Source organism: Accipiter gentilis, chromosome 11, assembly GCF_929443795.1.
Source record: "Accipiter gentilis chromosome 11, bAccGen1.1, whole genome shotgun sequence".
Taxonomy (NCBI): Eukaryota; Metazoa; Chordata; class Aves; order Accipitriformes; family Accipitridae; genus Astur; species Astur gentilis.
In genome coordinates, this window is record NC_064890.1 from 33,700,252 (window position 1) to 33,726,503 (window position 26,252).

The 26,252-nt window shown below is 40.0% G+C and overlaps 2 protein-coding genes across 2 annotated transcripts in view; one reads left to right on the forward strand and one right to left on the reverse strand.

Annotated features, from left to right (window-relative positions):
- Positions 1–578: 578 nt before the first annotated feature.
- Positions 579–21,281, reverse strand: TWF1 (twinfilin actin binding protein 1). The gene is made up of 9 exons (XM_049814161.1): positions 21,217–21,281; positions 17,886–17,963; positions 15,195–15,373; positions 13,814–13,909; positions 11,115–11,240; positions 6,397–6,522; positions 6,049–6,199; positions 5,496–5,617; positions 579–3,803 (listed from the first exon to the last, which is right to left on the reverse strand). The coding sequence occupies exons 1-9, from the start codon at positions 21,239–21,241 to the stop codon at positions 3,633–3,635; spliced, it is 1,074 nt and encodes a 357-aa protein (XP_049670118.1). The 5' UTR covers positions 21,242–21,281; the 3' UTR covers positions 579–3,632.
- Positions 21,282–21,648: 367 nt separating this feature from the next.
- Positions 21,649–26,252, forward strand: part of TMEM117 (transmembrane protein 117) — a 236,162-nt gene continuing 231,558 nt past the window's right edge. The window contains exon 1 of the mRNA XM_049813840.1: positions 21,649–22,259. The gene's annotated coding sequence lies outside the window, so the exon portion shown is untranslated. The remainder of the gene's footprint in view (positions 22,260–26,252) is intronic.

Here is a 26,252-nt window from a genome sequence, read left to right on the forward strand (position 1 = left end):
CTTTCAACTGCAAAATTGCCGTATCACCGATTTCCCCATGGGCATGTGTTGGCGGGACAGTTAAAAGAAAAGCCAAACCACTAAATGTTCTTTTCAGCTTGAATTTTGAGGTCAATAGGAAGGCTTCAAGCAAACTACTTTCAGTTTAGACAAAAAACCATTACTGGAACACCACCATTTGAGTAGTTTTAATTATACTGTCTCATGCTGAGCAAGTCACAACAGATAGAACTGTTAAATTACTAATCAACTACTTCAGCATTTTAAAAGGATAGAAGAACTTTTTGAAGGGGCTTATTACTGACAGCATAAAAACCTCAAGAGATGAGCACACTTGGCTCCTGCAGTGGAGGCCTCGGTGCTGCTTCCAGAAGGCAACAGGAAAGTAGCTGTTAGTAACATACTGATTTTTCTCCCAATAGCAAAAGCCAGGAATTCTGTTCCTGCCCGCCTCCCTTCTTACAACCCGCAACCACTTTTTCTATACCACTTTCTAGTCCTATGGTAACTGCCTCTTAGCATTGTGATGTTAGACTATAGATCTTTGTTAAAGAGAGCATGAAACGATTCAGACACCACCAATCTAAAGCATCAATCTTTATTTATAAAGTAAATTACAAAATAGATAAACTTAGGTAATTTTAGCATATGAAGGTGGTTTTCATTGAATGCATAGACACCGTAAATCAAAAGTTTCCTTTATCAAAGTGTTTCTCCAAGTAATAGAGCAATTATTACCTTGATTAGTTTTACAAACTTCGATAGGAGTGTTTTAAAGGATCTAATTCTCCCTACCTTGCAACATAAACAGTTCAAAAATAATTACCTGTCATGTTAATTAACTATTTAATAGCTTGTGAGTTAACTGCAAGCAGCTGCATTGCTTTTGGGCTTTATGAAGGCCAACAACAATTTGAACAGACACTTTCAATTATTAAATGACCAGAGACAGTTAAAGGAATAACTTCCACTAATGCCCTCATTTTGTGCTGGCTCTGAACATTCATTAACGGTAGTAGTGTTACATGAGGCCACTACGCAGATGTAAACGTGATAGATCTTGCAAAAAGATCAGATGATGCTTATTGCTTTGTCAGGAGAATAGCTACAAGAGGCCTGGAAAGGCAGTGGGCAGTGCAAGACTTCATACCATTCTCTTTTAGAGGAGAGGAGAGGGGGAAACACGCTCGGGACACAGCGCTGTGCTGGCTGCTCAGGGGTTTGTACACCCACACAGTGTATTTTCAAGTAAGGTAACTTACAATGTCTGGTTGGGCCGAACTCTAAAGCAGCTCGTTATCAACACCCTTGCATAATCACTTAACCAGCTCTCGCCATCCTCCAGATTAAGGTTTCTACCTCCTATCCTCATCTACCTAGGGCAGGATTAGGAAAAAAAACCCAACCAAAACACAACATGCACAGAACCATATCAGGTCAAACTGTTCATTATTTAAAACACCTGGTATTAAAAAGTTGAGTTTTACTGGCTCAAGTAAGTGTAAAAATGTATGTGCACTCTTGGTATGGCTGACACATGGGCAGGAATACTAATTCAAACAAAAAAAACCCTCTAGCAGCAATTTTCAACTGCCACACAATAGGTTTTCCTTAAAAAAAAACCACAAAACAAACCCAAAGTGAATTAGGTGTGCTGAAAAGATTCAGAATTCAACTAAAAATACATTTAATTACAGCGTACAATGAGCTGGCACACACATTAACCATGTTTAAAAAGCAATGACACTTGCCTGCCAGGTAGTGTATAGAAGAAAGGCTTCAAAGACCAGCGCCTTGCCCTGGGGGGAGAAGGCAAGAGGCAGAAAAAGAACACAGTAGCTAAGGGCAAGCTGGACATGAGCTGAGGATCAGGAGCTGTTGAATTAGATGGATGTAGTATATAAAATTAAATGAAACAAGCTGAGGTGTCAAATTTCTACTGCATCTAAAAACCCACAGTAAAACCAACAACTATTGCAATCTTCACATTATATAGTGCAATCTCAAACATCAATAACAAGCTAGTATCTCCAAACAAAATAATATATAAAACAAATTTGATCAGGAACTAGTAGTGTCAAAGCATTATTTCCCTACAAAACTAGGTTAAAAATCTATCTTCCACCAGGTAAACACGCGATTCAGCTATATAATGTGTACACTCAGCACCTATGATAATATGCAGTGAACCAAAACTTGCAACTCCCATGTAGCTTTAAAAAAAAACAACAAAAAACCAACAACAAAAAAACCCCTAACCCCACAAAACTCACGTACAAGACACTAAAAAGCAAGTCCCCTCTGGGGAATATAATCTATCCACTAGTATTTGCCTCATTACACAATTTTAAATATTTAAGGTCATCCAATACTTGACTTCCACATCTAATTCTTCTTTAGTCCATTTATTAAAATAATCTATTTTTCCTCTTTCTATTAAACACATTACTGATGGTTTAATCAAGTTTAGACTATTCTGGCTGATTTTAGTACTTCTGGAGAGGGGGGGGAAAGACAAAATCCTAACCAGGTGCTGCCAGCAGTTATTCCAGAGCTAGTTGGATTTTGTTACAGATTTAAGTTACTATTAAAGTTCAAACATTTAGGAAAAGTCATTTTCAGAATACTTTGAAAGTTAAAATTGCAGTCGATACTGCAAACACACTAGGATCTCAAGAATAACTCACCGTTATGATGCAAATCTATTCAATTTTGACTGAACTTGCACAGCTTTAGATCCAATTGCACAGATAATCAATTATTTATTAGAAACTTAAAGCATATTGCTTTGAAAGCAGCTCCATAATTTACTGTATATACTAACTCACGCACTTTTAATCACCTTTTACTTGGTCATTCAGTACTTACTATGCAAGGCTTACGAGTGGTATAGAAGTCTGGCAAAGCTGTAGTGGTTTTGTCAGATTTCTTTAAAAGACAATTCCATTAAATTAGTTATAAATTTTAAATGACTATGCTTTTGCATGGGAAAACACCCAGCTATTCCTGAACGCTTACATTAATTGATGGATAACTGATTTTAGTTTATCTTTTCTATTACAAAAAAGCCAAACAAAACAACAACAAAACCCAACAATACATCACGTCAAAATCAGAAGAAAACCTTCTATTGTTCTATTGTCCATCGCAGCCACAAGGAAAAATAAGGATTTATCGGGGACAATGCTACATAGCCCTTCAGCTCTTCCCACATGGAAAGCCTTATGGGTTTCAATAGGCTACTCACAAGAATACAGGTTTGTTATCTAGGCATACAGCTGGAGCTTACCCACAGAATACATGGGCTTAATAAATTTAGTCTGCAAAGTTTATGGTCACATGTACAGCTATTAAATAATGACTAATTTAAAATAAGGGGGTATTAGCTTAGTTTTCCTCTTCTAGCTTTGAAATAATTAGCTCTTCCACATGTCATAAAACACAGTCAACAAATATAATCCTGTAACAATATAAGAAGTGTTGAGGTCAGAAGAGAGAAGAGTAAAAACAGCCTTTTTTTTTTTTTTTTTTTTTCCCCTAGCATCTATGAATGGAATGATTTCAGTTCATTACCAAAAGCCAGAATTTCATTTCTTGCTGTAATACTTTATAACAAATGCAAACAACAGTTTCTAATCACTAGGTGTTTCAGTCTCTGCTGGACCTCTAATCAGTCTTCGTATTCCCCTCTTCCCTGCAGGACCTTTTGGTTTAGCAAAACTTTGTTTGTGAGCATGTTGTTTTGGATGAACCTCTTCATAAAGAAAGTCAGCAGTTAACTCATCACCATTATCTATTTCAATCTGGGAAAAAAACCAACGTTTATGTTATTCATCTTAAAAGACCTGTTTAAAAACATCTTGAAATTTTGTGCAAACTCTAAATACTATATTAAAATCGTATGTGCAATAATATTCAGAATCTAGCATGAAATATTCTCCAACTTGTGCCTAATGTCCTGAGCAATCTTGGATATTTTTTCTGAGAATCCACTATACTCTCACCAGTATTAAGTGTGACTCGACTTAATTATTTTTCCTGAAATATAAGCACAACTGCACAGTACATATGCCAAGAAACTTCCTCTGTCCCAAGCTTTAGCACAGCGTATATGTTAATACTATCTAGGAATACACATTCCATGTGGAAACAAGTGCTTATTTACTCATCTGTAAAGTAACTTCCTTAATGAGAGATAAGAAAGCAGCATGCGGATCTTTCAGAACTATAATCTCCTTTCTTTATTTTTCCCCTCTAAAATCAAAACTTTTGGTTGTCCCAACACAACCTCCACGTTTTAAGAATTGAATTTTTTTCACTAAAACGTGCTTTAAACAGTAATTGTAAAACCAATGTGCATACATATTGTTGTCTCTTGAGATGGAAGGGGAGGAGTACAAACAGCTTATATGATCAGCTGGCTACTGCAACTCAGCAAGTATTCAAGCCAGGGAAAAAAAATAAATAAGGTTAATGAACAAAAAGGGGGGCTGTTTTGGTTTTTAAAATTTAAGCATATAAACCTGAATGGAAAGAAAATACTGTTCTCAAGCCAAACCCCTTGTTTGGAACTGCAGGAATTTAGAATTCTGAGAAATCCTTCGGCTCTGCTCTGCTGAGCATTCAGCACTTCATGGCCTGCCAACCATAGCACTTGACAGACCTGCCAGCCATGCACAGTATTGCTGTTACAAATACATGCTTCAGAAACAGGTCTACAGGAATTTCAGGAGTCACATGGTACATTTATTTTGTTGTAGAAAGCAAGTTTCTAATAACTACGTGTAAAAACACATAGTGATAATCTACTTAATTCATGTCACCTCAGTAAAAATGGGTAGTATTAACTCTTCTGTTTTTTAGGTGGACGTAATCCCCACAGAAACCAAGCCTCAATTCACAGCACGTATGTTAAAAATGTAACCATAGGTCACATTCCTATAGACCACTCCTATGGTCTCTGCTCTGGAAGTGAGAAGCAACTTATTGCATCGTAGTAAAATCTGTATCATGTGAAAAGATCAGCTTACTTGCAAGTCCTTGTTTGGCCCATCAAGGACTCCCAAGATAGCAGTTTTAAGTTCCAGAACTGCAGCTTAAAATTATTTTGAAAATCCTTAAATAACCTTGGCTTTAAAGGAATTTAGCGTTCAACAACAGCAATGTATTGTGGTCCAAAATACGACAGGCCTTTTAGTAAGAAATCATGTTAGTTCTAAACAGTCCTCCAAAGTACTCTCAAACACTCCCTTGATACACAAGGGTATGTTTGTTAAAGCTATGAAAGTGTAGAAATTATGAACCAGAGAAAGCCTTCCATGACTTAACTTTGTATGGGGAGCTTTATCAACAAGTATTTCTTGTTCAGGACAAACTTTAATAGTTACACAACACTTTTCATTGTTTAGAGAACATGGTGGCAAAGCCAGTTATAGTTGGCTATTAAGAAGGGAACAGAGGAATAGAGAAAATACCAGTATAGCCAGTGTACTTACCTTTCTAATTATCGGCATCCACAACTGTCTTTCTACAATTTCTAACAGTGGACTTTTGCAACTAGAGTAGAGCATTCGTTCTCGTATACTACAGGTATACCCTGGCATAGAGTAGATGAAAACTGCAGAAAAACAACACAAATTAGACCATAACTACACTCCATCATAACCGGTATCATAAACTCATTTACAGCAGGGAGGCACTGCAAATGAACTATGCAGTCTATAAGGGGAAAAACTGTGACACCTCTTTTGGGAATCTTTTTTTGCTTCAGCAAGTGTTTCATTTCAAATGGAGGATGAGAGAATGGCCAGTATCTTTATGTTTTCACATGATGACTGATTTATGAGTGTTCATAATCAAGAGAGATAGCTCACTGCTTTCTAAACATAAGGACTCTTCAGAAGTCAGTTTCACAACCAAATGACTCTGACATTTATGCTCATGCTGATAGACAGATTACTTTTATGACACATCTTTCTCTGCACTTCAGAATTACTAAAGTACTTGAAACAAGCCAATGAAATTTCATATTGGGAAATCTTCTCATACCTATGGATTCCAAATAGTCTCCTTCATGGGCATGCTTATACAGGAAAAAGTGGTAACGCGCAGCATCCTTTGGAATTCTTTTTGGCAAGTCCTTCAGTTCAGTATGAAGTGTGTTGGCCAAAATAATAGTTTCGTTTTTCATATCAATTTGCTGTTAACAAAGCAAACCTGAATATAGTTAACACACAGAAAGCAAACCAGAGAACACGACAGGATGGAAAAATATTTGAATTAATCTAATACAGAATGATAATTTATGAGTGTATGTCATCAATGCACATTGTTTAATGTACGGGTAATATATTTTATACTCACTATTAAAAAATAGTTAAAGTATTTTATACTTGCCAGTTGTACATAATTGAGTTTCTTATTTTTCAATTTCTCCAAAGCCTGAATAGCTTCTTTAGCAATGGGGAATGCTACTCCTTGCAACGTCTGATGCTTGGTATCTACGCCAATGTCTGTCTGTACCTGGAACACAAGTCAATTGAGACGTAAACGGAAACCTTTGTAAGCATTTATTTGGTTTCATACAATAACTGACAATGCATTGCACATGGTTACACCCAGAGTTAGCAGTAGCTATTCCAAGAATAAACCACCCTAAAATATCACCCCCTTACACAACAGATTTGCATTTTTTAATTTACAGGTCATGTTTGTTTGCTAACCTGAGAACAGCTCCATATCTCTGAAACAGCTGGCTTTGCAGAGCCAACAGAATCATGAGAGGGAAAACTGGCTCAAGTGTCAGTGAAGAAGCTCTAAGTTAAATTCTGGTATAAAGGTAGAATAAGCCAGGAGGAAAGAGCTTGATTTTCATATGATGAGTTATACTTTTGAACTGACAGTGTTGCTCATAAACTTCGTTGTATCTTGAAAAAATTTAGATTGAAACAAGCAAATGTCATTTCTAGGCAGTCAAAATTCTCAGAGGAAAAGAGAAATTATGTCTTAGGAGACAAACTGATCTTCTTGAAGGAAAAACAAAGTAAATTCCCTCCCTCCTGTTTCAACACCCTCCCACCAAAAGCCTATACCAAAAAGAAAGCAAACAAAACAAACAAAATCTTAAGTTTTAACCTCTAGAAGGTCTAACATAAAGTAAAAAAATCCAGGGTAACTGCAAGCTAGACAATTGTTCATAATCCAGTTATATTAGTCACAAATTATTTGAGAGAAAAGAACAGTTATTTTAAAGCCATTTTTCAAGAATTTATATTTATCTTAACATTCATGCAGTTTCTCTCAAAACGAGCTCTCGCTTCGATTTCCCAAGTCTGAACTTCTTGTCTAAGTATTAGCTTTTGAATATATTGACTTCCTTTTATAATTTCACAAATACATTTAACAATGGTGATGAAGCAGCAAAAATCAGAAAAGTGTACAAAATGGAAAGTGTGGGTCTCAGATCTACCAACTAGAAGATGTTCAGCTCTAATTAAAAAGAGACACTAATGAAAGATGACACAAACTGATAAAAAAAAAAGAAAAAAGATACTTGGGGCAACACTTAATTATAGTCCACATTTTAAGGAACAGTGTGTCAGAAACAAGGAAAGAGGACAAGAAAGCAGGTGAAAGAGCTTACTTTTGTATAGAGATTGACAAATTTATGAAGATGGTTATATAAAAAAATATTTGCAAAATATATCTGCATAAAAGCCTGATTAATAAACATAAAATAGGCATCACAAAAATAATAAACCATAATAAAATACCATACTATATAAACCATATTAAAATGCAGGTAGAAAAAAACCCCAAACATAAAAGTGAGCTGTGAAATGTGGGGACAGGCAAGGGAAGAGAATAACCCATCATAACTCCACATTTAAGAAAATGAACAAAATCTACTTGTCCATACTGCAACATATTCCAGATAATTAAAGCAAAACAAAAACACCTAAGTCACTTAAAAATAGTTAAATTCAAACCATAAGATTTGTTAGTGATGGCTGCTAAGTAGTGGACAAAATGGCAGATGAAATTTCCTGTGAATAAATGTAAAGTAACATATGCAGAAGGAAAAAAACCCAATTCTCTTCTCCGTGTATGGTGACAGGGTTGAGCTAGCTACTACCATTCAGGAGCAACACCTTGCAGGTCACACTGAATGTCTCTGAAAATATAAGCCCAGTGGCCAGTCTTGGCAAAAAAACCCCAAACAGGAAAAAAAAAACCCCAAACCCGAACACTCCCCACCCACAACTGAGAGGTTAAAAATTGTTAGAAAAAGACTAGAGAACAGAACACATCATTACACACTGCAGATATCAGTAACATGCCTGCACCCTGAATACCACATACAGTTCTGGCTTCCCCATCCCTCTATCTCATAAATTAATAGCAGAACTGGAAAAACGGCAGAGAAATGCAAAAGGATCAGAAGTACGGAGTGCCTTCTCTAGGAAGAAGAACTACCTAGATTAAGACTCTTCAGCCTGAAAGAGATAACTGATAAGGAGTACAGAGGCCCATAGATATAGTAGAATCATAGAACGGTTTGGGTTGGAAGGGACCTTTAAAGGTCCCCTAGTCCAACCCCCCTGCAATGAGCAGGGACATCTTCAACTCGATCAGGTTGCTCAGAGCCCGTCCAGCCTGACCTTGAATGTTTCCAGGATGGGGCATCTACAGCCTCTCTGGGCAACCTGTTCCCATGTTTCACCACCCTCATCGCAAAAAATTTCTTCCTTCCATCTAGTCTAAATCTATCCTCTTTTAGTTTAAAACCATTATGCCTTGTCCTATCACTACAGGCCCTACTAAAAAGTCTGTCCCCATCTTTCTTAGAAGCCCCCTTTAAGTACTGAAAGGCCACAATAAGGTCTCCCTGGAGCCTTCTCTCCTCCAGGCTGAACAACCCCAACTCTGTCTCAGCCTGTCCTCACAGGAGAGGTGCTCCAGCCCTCTGACCATTTTTATGGCCTCCTCTGGACCCGCTGCAACAGGTCCAGGTCTTTCGTGTGCTGAGGACCCCAGAGCTGAATGCAGCACTGCAGGTGGGGTCTCACCAGAGCAGAGCAGAAGGGGAGAATCATTTCCCTCGACCTGCTGGTCACGCTTCTTTTGATGCAGCCCAGGATACAGTTAGCTTTCTGGGATACAGTTGGCTTTATCAAAGGGGAGGGGGAAACCAAGGAACGACTTAATGACTTTTCTCTGCCTTCCCCACACAATCTGCAGGGATATCGGAATAAACTAGTAGATAGCAGGCAGTGGCTCTTTACATAGTACTTTGTCAAGCTGTGGAATACACTGCCATAAGATCTGTGGCCAAAAAAAACTTTATGTGGATTTAGAAAAGCAACAAGACTAGATGATGGATGAAAAACCCCATTAAGAACAATTATAAAGTAAGACATCATCTCTTGCTCAGGAAGATCCCTACCTGCAAACGCTAAGGCAACAGAAGAGTATTCAAGGGAATAATCATGGCCTTCTTGCCATGTTCTTACACCCTTCCCAGATTTCTGCTGTTGTTCCCTCAGGGACTTGACAGCAGACTAGGTGATCCTTTGATCTGACCCAGTAAAATATTTCTTAGGGTAATTATGAAAGAATATACATATGGAAAACTCTTTTTTTTTTTTTTTTAATCAGAAAGCTTTTATAGTTTTCTGAGTCTAATTACAGGCTTCATAATGGTGGAAACAATGAAGAGAGAAATGACATGTTAATGTATTGCAAGATGCTTCAAACAAAGCCAAAATAGCAGCAATCTACAGTTTATATATCTCTGAAAAGCACAGCTATTGCTGAAGTTTCATAATAGCACATAAAGTTTTAGTCTGCATGAATCAGCTGTTAAACACAGCGTATGTAGTGCATAAGAGGTAATACCAATACCAGAAGTGATCATCAATACCACAAAAGTTTTACATTCATTAGTGGTTTTGGTTTTGTTTTCTTTAAAGCTGTTCAAGTAAAATGCAGTGTTTGATGATGAATGCATTTCTACATTGGATTAATCAAAAATAGACATGGAAAATAACAAAAGATATCACTGTAAAAAAGTCAGTAAACAACAAAGTTGCAAGCAGAAGCACAGTAGAGTGAAAACATGAGAGAAGATTCAGAGCTGCATTTAACACAATGGTTTGCTGGTATCCAGCTGCAGGAACAAATCCTATTTCAAACACATGTACCACAGCTGTAAAATACAAGCCTAAAGCACTAATAAGATCAGCACATGACCTATTTTAAAACATGCCTGAACACAAACAGTGATCAAGTGAAGGAAAAATGTGAGAAAAGAATCCTCTGAAACTTTTCAGTCACTAGCTAGCTGGCAAACCTCAAACTATTTGGTTAAAGGCATTTGTTAGAGGTTTCTCTATAAAGCATTTGTAGCAAAAGCAAATCAGTCTCTTAAAAGGACTAGCTACTTGTTTTGGTTTTCTATTTTATTTTTCTTGGAATTCCGTCCACTTCCTCTCAAAGACAAGTGCACTGGTCCTGGAAGCTAAGTACGTTTCCTCTAGGAATAAGGCTGCTGAAATACTCCTGGCAATCATTCACTGCAACAGTTGCTATTTTAAGTTTTCTCTACTGTTTCTACCACCACGGGAAACGTATGTGGGCAATCACAGAATGGTTGAGGTTGGAAGGCACCTCCGGCGGTCATCTTGTCCAAGCGCCCTGCTCAATCAGTGCCACCTAGAGCCAGTTGCCTACGTCTCTGTCCAGATGCCTTTTGAAGTGCCTCCAAGATGGAAACTCCACAACCTCTCTGGGCACCTGTGCCAGTGCTCAGTCAACCTTCACAATGAAGCACATCCCCTGATACTAAAAGCATGTTAAGAGTCAAAAATGCAACAATTAAGCTCTGCAGTAGTGAGACCTCTGACTCAGACACTAGGCCTTGCAAACTCAGCAAGATCATGCCACTTCAATTCCAGCCATCATCATCCTGCAGTCTCAACTCATTGAGAAATAAATCTATATTCCTGTCCATAAAACTTTCTGAAACTTGCCATTGTCTGTTCTGCCCTTTTCTACCCTAGAAAGACTTTTTCCCTACAATACATTTGGAACTCTGCACCCAGTTTCCCACCCACGCTTGAAGACACTGTAGGTACCTCATTAATCTTAATTTGTCGAAGCTCCTCTTCTGCTGCAGTCAGAGGTGCAGGGGAGGACTGTGATATCAAATATTTTTTATATCCATTCAGTGAAACATCATCCTGAAAGCACAATATCAATATTGATCATTTTTTGATACTAACTTTTGTTCAAAGATGTTCTATGCAACATAAAAGCAGTTACCTCCCATACAGTTATGGTCATTTTATTTGAATGATTACAAGTGTAGGTACATTTGCAAATTCAGCTCATCTTCCTGTACAGCAGGGTCCACCGGGCTGCTCTTGTACCCAATTGTACCGTGGGCAGCATTTCCACAATTGGTTCCCAATTACCTTGCTAATTCAGAGATTAGCATTAATGAAGACTGCGTGCATGAAGTTATTCAGCCTTCTTGGACAAAACCTCACAGAATTGCAACAATTCTAATAAATAATAATAATAATAATAAAATCTATTTTCTTTTAAAATTTGCATGCTCAGACTGGTAGCTTATTGGTAGTTTTCTACCTAAAAAATGGGAGACAGAAATGCTACCTTAGGACAGAGAGTAAGCACATGATACTGCAAATAGTTTAGGATGCAACAACACAGAAGCAATGAATTCTGATAACCACTTGAGGGAATTTGTTAATACTCAGCGTCAGTTCTGGCCCTCTCCAAAGAGGTTGATACCAGAGGCAAATCCTGTTATGTTTATTATTAAGGTAGTCACTCATAAAAGGTTTATGCAATATGCATATTGTATGCATATGCAGTACTTTATGCAATCATATGAATGTGATTTTATATTCGAGTTCTCAGGAGAAAGATAAAGCTCCTTCTTAGCTCTTCCCTTTCTGAAAGAGACAGACATTCCCAAATACAATTTCCAGTGCCAATATTCCATTATACCTTGTTTCAAGTGACGTAGCAGGTGGCACCATAACCAGGTTCCACCAGGATAACAGAGCTGGTTGCAACTACACGGTCCTTGTGTCTAACAAATTAAAGACAGAGTAACCCACTGGATGCTGACCAAGATTCTGAGTGAGGTTTGTGACTTGAATACCTTGAAGAAGCTGTGATTTTCACACAGATGAACTTTAGAAGCCACCTACAATTAAGAAGTTTATAAAGACACCGAAACCAACAACTCAGAGATATTTTAAGCTGTAACATAATGAACTTGGGAAAAGCGAGTTACGTTGACTCCGTCCTCTAAGTGCCCCAAGCACATTCTGAAATAACAGACAAACGCAATGCTCCCTCCTTACAATTGAGATGGGAGCTCAGACTTGGGCTCTGAGTTGTAGGGCTAGATGCAAATTCTACACATTACATAGACTGCTAATGGTTTGGTGCAAATAGCAGTGAGAGATTAGTTGATTGAATGGGCAAGAAAAAAATAACATGACCACTGCCAGTAAGCAACTGGTCTTAGCAACTCAGTTATCTACTTCTCTAGAATACAGCCTCTCCAGAGAGGTTTGTTAGTGTGTCTGTTAGGCTAATGAAGCCTCCGTCACAGGTTAATGCTTAATATAACAAATTATTTACTCTGTGAGCAGCAGAATTACTAGCCTCGTGTCCTTAGGGACTTGTGTGTCCACCACAACAGCCCATGTTTCTTCCATAGCTTTTTCCACACTACAACATCCTCTATTCTTCCCCAAATCTCTATCTCCTTCCCTTCCTTCAGCATCAGCTCCCTGCATCAATAGTAGCTGTGCTTTGGTTCAGATTTGTGCATATGATGAACTAATTAACAGGCCAAACAGAAGATAACTGCTGCAGTCTCTCTGTCTTTGCCGAAGGAAGAAAAGGGAGATGATAATTTGGATCTCTAAGTAATCATCAGTTTTCATGAAAGCTACAGGAAGTCTGTACCTTTGAGAATGCTAACTTGTATTTCTTTAAAACTGGTAATGGATTAAAAAGTCAAGACTATCTGATATCTGCCTGACAAACAGGCAAACATCACAACCATGTAAGACTTATTTCCCAAAGAAACCAAGGTAATGCAATAGCCTCACATTTCCTTGCATGCACAGCACTTGCAGGCTTTTCAACATCCCTTAGAAGCTTGTTAGATTTCATACATGCACCTTTTAATTATCTTACCATAAGTGAACATTCAACTATTAGTATTTTAATTGAACAAATCAGTAGCTACTAAAATTCTCTCTCCATAAGTTAAGATGGCAGCCATGGACTTGAGTTACATTTTATGGTCAAATTCTAAAGAACTGATAGCTTAATATCCTTGGTTTAAGATAAAAACATTTGCTTTCAGATGTTAACAGCTGACAGATCGCTGTTCTAGCCCACTTCTGATTCAGAACTGTACATCCAAAATGGCTTCTGTATACAATTGGCCTGAAAATTAGAGTGTTACAGCTTTTAGAGGATTCACATGCAGGCAATGAAATTGAGAGGCTCCTATTATTCTTAGATTACTTAGTTTCCATAACTATTTGAAGCAAGGACTTCTTAGCCTGAAGTTGTTAAAAATACTTAGTTACTTGTTCAAATGAGAGCAATTACATTCTAACATTGGAATAATACACACAGCTTTTAACTCTTTTTTCCTTAATCAAAAAAGACCAGAAACACCACAAATTCATACCAGTAACATCATCTACTATATTTAGTATTTAAAGTCAATGTGCTGACTATAAAAAGAAAAACATACCTGTACCGTTCCAAATACTTCATCCTTAATATGACCACCTCCAAATTCTTTCTTAAGTGTAGCTCGTGTTGCTGCATACAACATTTTTTGACGAACCTAGCATATAACAAAACAGTGTTGTTTTGGGGTTGTTGGGTTTTGGGTGGGGTTTTTTTTTTTGGTGTACACAGAGAATCTAGCATATTGGTGTACCAAGTCCATTAACAAACACCTTTCTTGAACAAATATTTTAAGTGTTGAAACTGCATTGTGAAGTTGTAATTCTTAATAAAGAATAAAATCCACAGAGCTCTGGATCACGATACTAACACAGGCTATTAAATTCTCAACGGCATGATACTATGCATTATTATCAAAGTAATTACAAAACTAAATTGCAGCTTTAGTAAGAGTATGAGCCTTCTTTTCAATGGGGGGAAAAAAAAGTCAACATAATCTTTACTAATTTTAAATGGGAAAACACACAACTGTTTAGCTCTTTTGTCACTGGTCTCTGTAGTAATGGATACTACAGATTGAGAAAGAGACTGCAAATAAGTTCTTATTTTTGATTTGACAGTGACTCCAGATAGTTTTGGTTCAACTACAGAGTGGAAGAATGAAATTTTCGGGGGGGTAGAAGACCTAATGCTGTTTGCTCCCTATCAACTTGTGTCTAACATAGTCACTTAGTCCTCTCTCAACAGTCCCATCTTCCCACCGTATTTCACCGTTATGCCATCCTCACCACAATCCCCCACCTTTTCCACCTAATCTCTTCTATGCACTCCAACTCTTGGTGTGTTACTATTTCCTAACTGCTAGTGAAAATAATAGGAATACTGGAATAGCTTTATTTTCCGTTTTCCCTTATCTCTCATTCCCAGAATCTAGTTTCTCCTAGAAATCCTTAACTCTAACCTCAGTTCCCTCCCGTGTTCTCTAACTACTGGCTAAGAAACAGTATATTCTGTGGCAGGTCACAGATCCACGAGTGTCAGCTGGGCAGCCAGCAAGCTGAACAGAATAAACAGCCTGAGCTCACACTATAATCCTTCTCTCTATGGTAACACCCATTGAGATTTCTGTCCTGTCCTGTATCTTTCCATGAATTTTCATGAAACACTGACAGAAAGATAGACAAACAGGGCAAAAACATAGTCTTGTCTCCTCCAGTCAGGCTAGAAATAAATTGGATCAGCTGGACTCCATCTAGATCAGTGATATTGCTCCTCAGTCAGCTTCAAGGAAGGTATTTTCTCAGTTTTCTTGGGGGGAAGTGACAGGAAGGTTGGGAAATGCTTCATTTCTCAAATCCTCTTCCTTCGTATCTAGGATTCAGATCAAATGGCACTGTTGAAAAATCATTAACAACATGAAGGCTCTGACAACTGTTACTTACAGGAGAGTGATCAGGTGACCATGCAATGAAGATCCATTCATATCCTTGAGCATTCTGAGAATCTAGTCTGTATAATATATAACATGGTTGCTTGTCTTCAAGAAGGGGAAGGACAAAGGAATCATAATCCTTTTCCCATGATCCAACTGGCTGCCTAGAGGATCCCACAACAAGCTGCTCTATAACCAATAACCAAAGCTACAGGTTAGCAACAATACAGTTAATACCGTTTCTCAAAATTGGCAATAAACAGTTATTCAGACACCTCATCTTTGATAATTATGCCCACAAGAATGGAAGTCAAGAACAGTCAGAGTGAAAGCGGGTGAATTCCTACCAAAGCTGCGTACGTTCAAATCCTAACTTACTTTAACCCAAATACAAATAGTTGAGAAGTAATGTGCTGGTTGTCATCAAGTTCTTTGATCCGAAGAGATAAGAGTGTTTTTAGCATAAGGTACACAGAAGGAAAATAAAAACTGTCTTCTGCCAATTAGTTTATTTTCAAACTGGAATACTTAAGTAGAAACGAGATGAGAGCAAGCTTTTCAATTTTAGAATTAGAATTATTGATGCTCTTGCTGTAACATATTAGCGTTTGTAGTCATTGTAAGAAGTCAATAACTCAGTTACACAGTGAAAAGAGTTTGGAATGAATATGCTTTCACTGATCACTTTAACTTGACTAAGTAGATAAACCTCTTTCTAATACAGCTTCATAACTATGGTCTCTTTAAATGACTGAAATTGTTTATTATGTATAATTGGCTTAAGTCTGTACAGAATACTTCAGATGAGATTTAATTATGCGAACAGCTGTAGCAACAAGATTTTTCTTTTACTTATAAATCACATCTCGGCTTCCAAAGGAAACTATTAGTATAGTGTCCTTCAAAATATTTATCAGCTTCTCAATAAATACTAGCCCGCACAATCAACACAGAAATACCTTGTTTAAAAGGGATCCTACAACAGTTTGAGGACCATCATAGAAGGTAGCATACAAAATATCTTTCAAGAGTCTAGGACCCAATTTCTAAAACTTCAGACAAAAGTACAATAGTATACAAATGCCTCTACAGCAAAATTTTCAGAGAAAGGCACTCCACCACAGTAAGTCACAGAACATGAACAGCTCAGGGAGAGGGTGTTTGGCCTTTCTCTGAATTAGATGCAAAGTAGCTGAAGTTGAACACATATACCAAAGTATTCAGAATGTACTTGCCAATTCTGAACTCTAGGTGGCTTTACACTCACTTGGATTTAAGATAGAAAAATACAATCAGAGGAACTATTGCCCAGCTGCAAACCTCTTCTCTTATTAACTCAGATTAGCAGAACTCATTTTGACTATTATCTGTTGACTAAGATCAGCTGCTGAAAGCTCCTGCAGACAGATGAGGCAACTGTCCCTCTTCCAGTATTCTGGGAGTTTCACAGGTGTCTTTTTGAACTGTGCAAAATAATATTAAAGACTGGATTCTGCTTCTACATAGAGACAAAATGCACATAGATATACACACACAAAAAGTAAAAAAAAAAAAGGCAATGTCTTCCATTTGCATCTTATTTCTAGGCTTCATTTCATATTAAAAAGCAGCATACACACAAAAGCATATTGGTTTACCTTGCCTAATGGGGGGGGGGGGGGGGGGAAGGGAAACAATGGTATGCTAGCATTTGCTACCTTGTGCTAGTGAGACTTTACCACAGTGACCTGCCTATAATGTTACTATTGTCACTTCCTTAAGGAAAGCAGTATTAAAATGTCAGAAGACTTCCTAAGAAAAGCAGACAAAAAGAAGGTAACAGTGGGTTATTTACCTAGCAATAAAAGTATGTATGCGTATGTACATGTAGACACATGTACCTTTCTCCAGCTAAGAGGTATTTCAGTGTACTGTAAATAAATGAACCCTAGAAAGAGCAAAAAAAACAAGGTGCGCATTTGACATATTTGAAAAGATGGACTAAACCATTAAGTGTCTTATACAGTCAACCAGCATTGCTATTAAAAAAAAAAAGTAATTATGCATTCTATCTTGCAATGTTTGCAGCCTTGACCACTTGCCAAGAAACAAAAAGATCAAACTCAGGTTCTGCAACAAATTGTGTAATTTTGTATTTATAGATATATGTGAGATTTAAGGAGCAGTTTTAGCTTTGAAAATTTGTCCAAAGTTACAGAATTTTAAAGGTATTTTCTGTGTAGCCAGATTACTACTTAAACATCTGCTTTAATAGGACTTTCTACACACAGCTGATCCCAGTATAAAAGACAGATAACACATATACTTCATCTAAAGTGACTAGCTACTGTGTAAGAATCTCTCTCTAATCAAAGTAACCAAAGTGCCAAAACACTACACAGGTGTGGAATTTTTTTTCCTCTACTCTTTCTTTAGTAAGAAGAGAAGAGTAAGCTCATTTATATTATCCATGTGAAATACACAGCCGTTCTTGATAATATATGAAATGACATTTGGAAGAAAAATTCAAATGCAAAAATACTGTAGCATCATACTGAAAAGCTTAGCAACACCAAAACTTAAATCTTGCCTTCTGCATATGAAAGACCTTAGTAACATTAAGTTTTGCAGTTTTGTTTTTTAAACAATTATACATGTAGGTCCCCAAAACAACTGGGAAAATATCTAAAAGAATCAGAGAAAAGATTAAAATTTGACTAACCATTGTCAATGACTATTTTTAAAAGCCGGTATTGTCCATTTCTGGCTCCAACAAAGGTGTCTTTAACACTTCCACTAGCTGAAAAAGAGAAAATAAAAGTAACCAAATTAACACATTTCACTTCCCTAGAACAAAGAATATTCATGAAGGTAAGAACAACACTGGAAAAACGTACATCTGGCCCCTCACTACAAAGTTGGACTGAGAAAGGAACACAGGAGTGATGTTCCCTCTATGCTGCGTACTGTTCCAGCCACTGGCATGCTACAAAAAGATGACAAGCAACATTATGAAATAGCCCTGCTTTCTAGCACACCGTATGATTTTCAACATTGTGAAAATTAAAGGTGACATCACATCATTATTCTCAGGTTTCAGTGTTAACACAGCAACACAATAAAAATATGACGCATCTCAAATTACAATAGCTTCATGAAGTCTGCAGGCTTAGTACAAACTTTCAGACAGAAATTTTACGCCTGCCAGGAAAATGTTAGAGATTGTCTGGCAAGAGTGCTGGTCTTTCCTAAGGACACGTCTCTGAAGAGTACCAGTGAAGGCTGCCACTCATTGCTCATCTTTCATACCACCTTACCTTCTTCTATGTATCTTGATGGCATTGTTCAAATCCCAACCTATCACAACAGGATAGCTGTATAATGAATTTACAAAGAAGTAACTTAAAAATACTCTAAAACGTCCATAATTCACATTGACACTACACCGCAAACATGATAGCCTCAATTCCCTAAGCACACTGAAGAACCGTGCTTGAGTCATGCGAAGATCATTCTTATCTCAACTGCTCTGCTAAATAACCTGAGTGCAAATCAGTTTAATTATACTGTAGACAGGGGGTTGTACAGCATTTATCGAAGAACATTTATTGCAAGCTGGTCCTTTAAGTAATCCTACAGCATGCAGCATAGCACCAGCAAAACAAACATCAAACCAGGAAACAAATAAAATGGATTATTTATAGTCAGGTTGAGGCCAACTGAACAGATGGTCAGATGGTATCCAGCAACATTACTGTCCATACTCAAAACATTTTAAATTCATGCCCATCGAAGTGATGCCCAGGCCCATTCTGAAATTCCAAAATGGTGTGGGAGGGAAAGGGGGTGTTAAACAAACTGAACTGCACTGGGTTACCAGTCCAACTCCAGCTTCATCCCAGTTAGCATCTTCCCGCTAACGAGTGCAGACCCTCACTGTAATCTGCTGCCAGGTTTTCTAATTGTCTCTGCTGGTCCTCACCATCCCATTCAGCATGCAAATGCTGCACCACTTTCTAGACCTTTCGGTTCCCCCAGGACTTTTTTTTGTCCTCTTCTTGTCTATTACGTTTTTGTTCTTTGTTCTCTCATTTCAACCCTACACACCAAAACAAGGCCAAAATGCAGCAGTCCCTGCACCAATACCAGAACTGTGACAGCTCCTGAAGTAACATTTTGAGACAAGACATTTGAGTAACCACCTCACTATCAAGTGATCTATGCTTTTTTTTTTCTCATAAAGGTTTTAAAATTCACAAGAGAGCGATGTGATTTTCTCCTTAAACTTTCTGCATAGCAGAGACCTACAGAATTAAAATTTGAGTTTATTTCACAAATATTTCACAGGGAATATTAATTTTAAATTATTTAGAAGACTGTGAACATATTCTAAGTGTATTCTCCCACAGCTCAACGCATTCTGCGACTTCCTATGCTATTTATCTGCACTGGCCTGTTTGAAAGTCCAGTCCTTTTAGCAACGGCCTGGTACATATCACTGTCCCCATGACTTCATTTCTGTTGCCAGAAAAGAGCAGCCCATGCTGCCAAATCTTGGAATTGTTTATGAGTGACAGTAGCCTGTTTGTAGCTAAAGCCAGCAGTGGCACAACAAGTGCTATTGCTCTTCCAAATTGCAGAAGCGGATGCTTTGCTGCAAGCAGGACTCCTGATTAGTGCCTGCCTGAGTTCTCTACAGCTCTCCTCAGAGGACAAAAGATTCTCAAAGGCATGAAGGAGAGCAACAGAAGAGGCTCAGCCACTTTTCTTGCTTGTGGTAAGCAACAGGATATTCTTCTGCTCCTCCCTCCAGCATTGCCAGGAGAGAGAACAAGGGAATGAAGAGCCACTGCAAGTTTTCCCCAGCCTGGAAAAAAAGCTATCCCAGACACACCTCTAGCCTGAGAAGGGTTGAAAACTTAAGACAAGAAGCAGCAAAAAAAGAGCAAAGATTGGCATGCGGTGAAGGAAAAGAAGAGAGGCGAAAGGGTGCAAACCAAATGCAGCCAATGGACAAAAAAGGGAACAGAAGAGCAGTTACGAGCTGCGTGGCTGGGACAAAAGTCACCTTCAACAATAAATATGGGAGAGCAGGCAAAGTACACGGTACTAGTCACTGAACAAGCAGACCGCAGAAATCGAGGCAGTAAAACCCGACACCCCCCCCCCCCCCATAATCCTGCAGTATAATCCCTGCTTAGCAATTCTGTGATGCGGGGGGGGACCCGGTAATACTGGGAAACAATACACTGCCGTCTTCTAATTGCTTCTCGCCCCCCTCCAAGGCCTGGAAACATGAGCAAAACAAGGATCCCCCCCCCACTTTTTCCCCTTCGTGGGCCTCCAGTGATGGGCTCTTCAGCGGCCTTCCCTGCCCCGGGGCTCCTGGTTCTCCTCAGGGCTCCCTGTCCCAAACGGACCCAGCAACGACCCTCAGCATTTCCCGCCCTGTCCAACCCATCCCATCCCAAACACGCCTGCCCTGACCCCCAGGCAGGCGACAGCTTCTCCCAAAGCCGGGAAAGGTGTGAGGTAGCCGGGGAAGCCCCCACCGCCCCCGGGCGCCGGTTTGTCACCTCAGGACTCACCCCGCCGCAGCAGGACAGCCCGCGCTCGGGGAAGTTACCTCAGGAGAGGGGGTCCGAGGGGGGGGGGGGGGCTCTGCTCGCCGTTTATGGGTTTTTTACATTGAATACTTTCCTCAGGCGGGCTCCCCGCCGCTCGAAGGCGGACAGGGAGGGTCAGCCGTGCGAATAAACCCCGCCAGTCCCCACCTGACTGGGGACGAAGCTCTGGGTTCGAGCTTCACACACACACACACACCCCCACCCCACCTCCCCCGCCATCCCGCGGCGAACAAAGAGCACGGCGCGGGGGGAAGAAGAGAATTCCGCCGGGAACGGCCCGTTAAACGGCCACAACGGCGCTGCTCCGCCCGGCTGGCTAAGGGGAGAGGAGGAAAGATGACGGGGGGCCCTGTCACGAAAGGCAGGTGGGTACCGCGGTACGGAGGTGGCGGTCAAGGCTCGCGGGGGAGAGCAGCGCGGGTATACCTTGGATACCGGTCTGGTGGGACATGTCGCGCCCGGGGCAGCGCAGCCTGCTGCCGCCTCCGCCTCCTCCCCACCCGGCCCGGCCCGGCCCGGCTCGGCTCGGCCGCGCACACGTGACGCGCCGCCGCCACTCAGCGTCCGGGAGGGAACGCGGCGCCTTCCGGGCCCCGCCGGCCCGGGCCAGCTCTGGGGGCGGGCAGCGGCCGCCCCCATGCTTTCCCCGCCAGGCCGAGCCTCCCCCGTACCCGCTCCTCCAGACGTCTTCTGTGGCTGCTTTAAAAGGGGGACGGGGTACAGAGCCCCCCCACCCCCGCGCCCGCCGTCATCCTCCTCGGTGGAAAGGGCCAAGTGCCCCGCAGGGTTGCTTGTTGGCCGAAGTACTGAAAAATCTGTGAGGTGAATTGAGTTGATATCGAGGTGAATTGAGTTGATCTCCAGGAGTCTTGTCGCGGGGACCTCCCGCCCTTGCTTGGGGCGGCAAGGAAGGAGCCGCAAGGTGGGACAGCAGGCGGGTTGTGTGTGCTGTGAATTCTGCATTAAACGCTCACCCCATAAAGAGCCCAGAACTCAGGGGGCAGAGCCCCGAAACCTGGGGAAAGAGCCCAGAACTCGGGGAGCAGAGCCCAGAAACCTGGGGAAAGAGCCCAGAACTCGGGGGGCAGAGCCCAGAAATCTGAGGAAAGAGGCCAGAACTCAGGGGACAGAGCCCGGAACCATGGCTCTTTTGGCTCAAGCCCTTGCCCCCGACAAGACAGTCTTTCTCTGTTAATTTTGCAGTTTTTTGCTACTTGGTGGCACTGCGTCAACAGAAATAGTGAAGATTTCTTCTCCTTCAGCATGGGTCTGGTGGTTGAGATGCCTGTCTGCATTGGCAAGGCACGGGTCCAGGCAGAGAAAGAGTGTACCTGCTTCTCAGTGAGCGGCCTGCCCACACGACCAAAGGCTTTTACGCCATTTCAACCTGTGTTGATGAGGTTTCCTTGAACTTTTAAAGTTCCCAGTGAAGAAGAGTCCTGCGTCATGACTTCAAGCGTGCTCTGAAGGTAGGTTTGCTCTTGCTAGCTGTCTTTCGCAGGCACGTCTGTCTACAGGTTGAGAAACACCGTCCCCTTACAACAAAAAGATGGCTTCTATCTCTTCTTTAGAAATGGCTTCTGCATCCTGTACTCAGCGTTTTTAATCTGTGCTGTGGTGTGGATTAGGCTCCGCAGGTGAAACGTGCAAGCAACTGTAGATGTACCAGGGCTGTGGGCACTTAATGTAATGTCCTAATGCTGATGATTTCTTCAGATTCCTGGGAGTTAGCAGGTATTTATGGGTCACTGTTCAAACTGAGAACATAAGAAATGCTGTAACAGGGCATACCACATATCTAGCTCAGCGGACCAGGCAAGAATAGAAGAGTAAGGCAAGCGTGTGGTAATGCTTCCCTGGCTCACCTTCCCGGCCTCCAGAGTACTGCAGCTCAGGAATTTCTGAAGTCAGCTGTGTTGATAGATGGGGGTGCCTGCACTTTGTCAGATCCCCAGTTTAAAAAGGTGAGGGATTTAGTGTCCTATTTGGGAAATGTGAAATAGCACTGTAACTGTGGTATGTGAGGTGTGCTGCGTAATGCCAGTCTGGCAAATACGAAGTCACTGTGGAGACGCGTCACCAGCTCGCAAGCTGGGACTAACTGTGAGGACTGCAGCAGCCGGGGAAACAGAGAAGCTGCAGTTTATCTTTCTTATAGCAAGGAGGCGCTGAAAGAGGCAGGGAAAAGACTTCATGTGAAACCAAGAAATGAGAGACAGGAGGTGTTTCCCAGGTACCCAGAGGTCAGCCCTAATTCCCCTATTATAAGCCTCCAGGAGCACAGAGGTTGTAAGAAGAGCAGCCTTTCCGAGAGGAGAGGAGTGCTAGGGATCGAGCCAGAGTGGCAAACAAAGATGTGGTGCTATCACAATTACTTTAAATCATTTGAGCCTAAGCCTGCCGTGGGTGCTATGTTCTTGGTTCCTCCGCTGTGTTGGTTTTAGCATTTGTAAAGGATGAATTTGCCTGAAACTTTATGAGGGAAAAGGAAGTTTTCCTTGATAGGCAGATGTCCTGAAAAGACAGATTGGTTCCTTGATCGAGTTAGTCATGTGTTCCCAGGAGCAATACTGTTGGCACAGTGTGGTAACAAGGATGTGTAGCTAAGACTGTGGAACTGTGCTTTCAATGGAAACCCATGCTTAGACTGGAACTATCAGAGTGGTATGAGACTCTAACGTCTGTCACCCTTTTGAGACCACCTTGACTATCTGAGGTCACATCACATCAGTTCCTGCCAGTATGTCAGAGGGCTCCAAAGTGCAGAAGCGGGATCTTAACAACTGCTTCATGTGAAACAAGACTGGTACACACGGGCATTTTGTAGCACCTTTTTAGCAAAAAGATGAACTGAAAGTCTATTTTTTTCAAATTTCAATATCACAAATATTTTCCTCTATTAAGGGGTTTGATGATTGGCAAAGAAGAGACATTGCACAGAAACAAGCATAAGCAAGTAACGATTTTATGTCTATTGAAGAAGCCTAAACTTCTGAATTTCAGTGTGCTTCAGAGTCTTACTAAAATTTTTTGATTATTAAACTCCTATCCAGATCATAAGAGTGTCAGGGTAAGAACAGGGAGGTTTATCTGTTAGCATATGCATTAAGTAACTTTTTTCTTTTTATTAGTTATATTTTCTTCCCTGTACTTGAATTAATTTTTTCCAGAATACGTTAGGTTTTGTATCTAATTAAGGCTGTGATTGTTTTGGTAGAGACAGCATATTGCAGTTTCCCAAATTTAATAAGATTATTTTAACTGAATAATAAATGACTAGTCAAAAGGAAATATTTTTAATAGAGTTTGGTACAGCATTTTCTATGTGACTTCTGGGTCTTGTTTTCATTTTCAGCGTCTTTCCCTATACATTTGCTTCTTCATTGATTTAGCAATGCTCTATTCGCTTATGCTAGTTTATTAAATGCTGTGGTTATAATCTCTATGGAATCCTCAGTTAATTGTGTTCATAGTTCCGGAATCATGTGCAAACATTTTCTCCTGTTGTGATGTTGCCAGGAAGGCCTGTTCCAGGTTTGACTATAATTGTCTACCTGACAATGGAAATGCACGTATTTTTTTTACATACAGTTTTTATCACTGCAGTCCATGCCTATCTTGAGGTGACACTTCAAACACTAAACACATTTCCAACAGCCGAAGAGGGAAAACCTTTTTACTGGGCAATATTACAACTTTATTTTCTTGCTGTCGAGCTCCCTTTCCTGTGGATCTCTAGCCTGACACTCTTCAAAGCTTCATCTTAGATTGTTCTTTTCCCCCATCAGCATATTCTTCAAAAATAACCGTATTTTCATAAGATAATTATAGTATCAGAGAGTTAGTCCATCAGCAAGATGAACTTCCTTCCATATAGAGTAAGAATGAGTATCATCTACTTCCTTCAGAAATATGTGAAAACTTCATTTCTTCAACTCTGCTTCCAGTAATCTCCATTCCCATACACCCATAGGCAGCTAAACAATGAAATTAGAAATCATACCGCTCCTAGAGTCAGATTTCCTTATAACTTTGAGGATATGTGTGAAAGGTGTTCCTAGCAAAATGGACTTTGATTGCTGAGCGTGCCAGTGTTACCCATTTGTAAGTCTCAGTATATGTAGTTCTAATCAACCAACACACTATGTTCAATTCAAATAAAAAGGTATTTCTTTGTGATGGTTAGAGCTTCTGGGTAAGTCTACTATTAAGAAGTATTGCTATAAGAACACATCGCTCTCTTGCCATTACAGCAAGTGTTTTTTATTACACTGTGGACAGCTCTCACTTTACGTTCATCAGTAAGTCTTTATAGCAGTATGAATATCTCTTAATTTCTTTATGCTCTGAGGTATTTCTGCTCATTTCTTGTAAATGTGTAAATAAACTGACTCCTGTCTCTTAATATTCATAATCTGAGGAGCATTTCTTTCTGGCTGCTTAAACAGCTGACACAGTAGGTATTGACTGTGGGTAGCCAGGAACGTGCTAGATAGACAACTATTTTAAACTGAATTACAGTGGCATAGATAGCCAGGTCTGAGGTGCTGGGGTTTTCCTAGCCACTGCCATAGATGAAAACAGATTTGTAGCAAAGGTTTTGCTATCCTGAAAGTTGTAGACAACTGATTCTTGTCATGTTTTGGTATGCTTTGATAATAAGAAGCAAATGTCCTGTGAAATAAACTGAACAAAGCACAATTGGTGGGAATTCCCATGTTTCTTACATCTTTCTGTTCTGTTAAGTGCTTCTGGACCTTATTAAGGAGTTGATTCTGAATATGGTTTGTTGATATCTTTGTCCATTTCTAGCTCTTAACCTGATCTGGTAAATCTGTAGATAAACAGTAGACATGGCATCTCTACATTCTCTATGCACAGCATAATGGGCAATATGATGGTCAAATTGTTTCATGCTCTCAGTGATTTTTAAATTATGAAATTTCTCAAATGTTGTTTGTTCTTTCATATACTTACCCCAATAGTAGTGATTAACTAACGTGTAAATACCACTGCAAAATCCTTGTGCAAAACGATTTGTAATCCAGGCACCCTTTCAGCCACTCTTTTCAGATGTTCTGTTCTGCCTCCATGGTGTGTTATTTGAATGCATTTCTGAAGTGCATTAAGCAGTACAACTGGTATCTCTGTGGTTCTCAATTTTACCTTTTCCCTCCAGCGGGAAAAAGTATTTTAATTATTTAAAACCTATGTTTGCTTTGTCAGTTATTGATGACAAGTTCCAAGAAGTCTTCTTGTGTGTAGAGCACACAAGAGATTTTTAGGAATCATCTTACATGATGTTCAAAGTGATTCTTGAGTCAAAGAAAGCAAGAAAAACTTTGTAAAGACCTGGACAGCTCCCTTAGGCCTCTGGAGTAGATTTATAAGTCACAATTTCCATTTTAAGCTATCAGGACTAAGCTAGTGTATGCGTGCTTTCTTCTCAGACCATCATATGC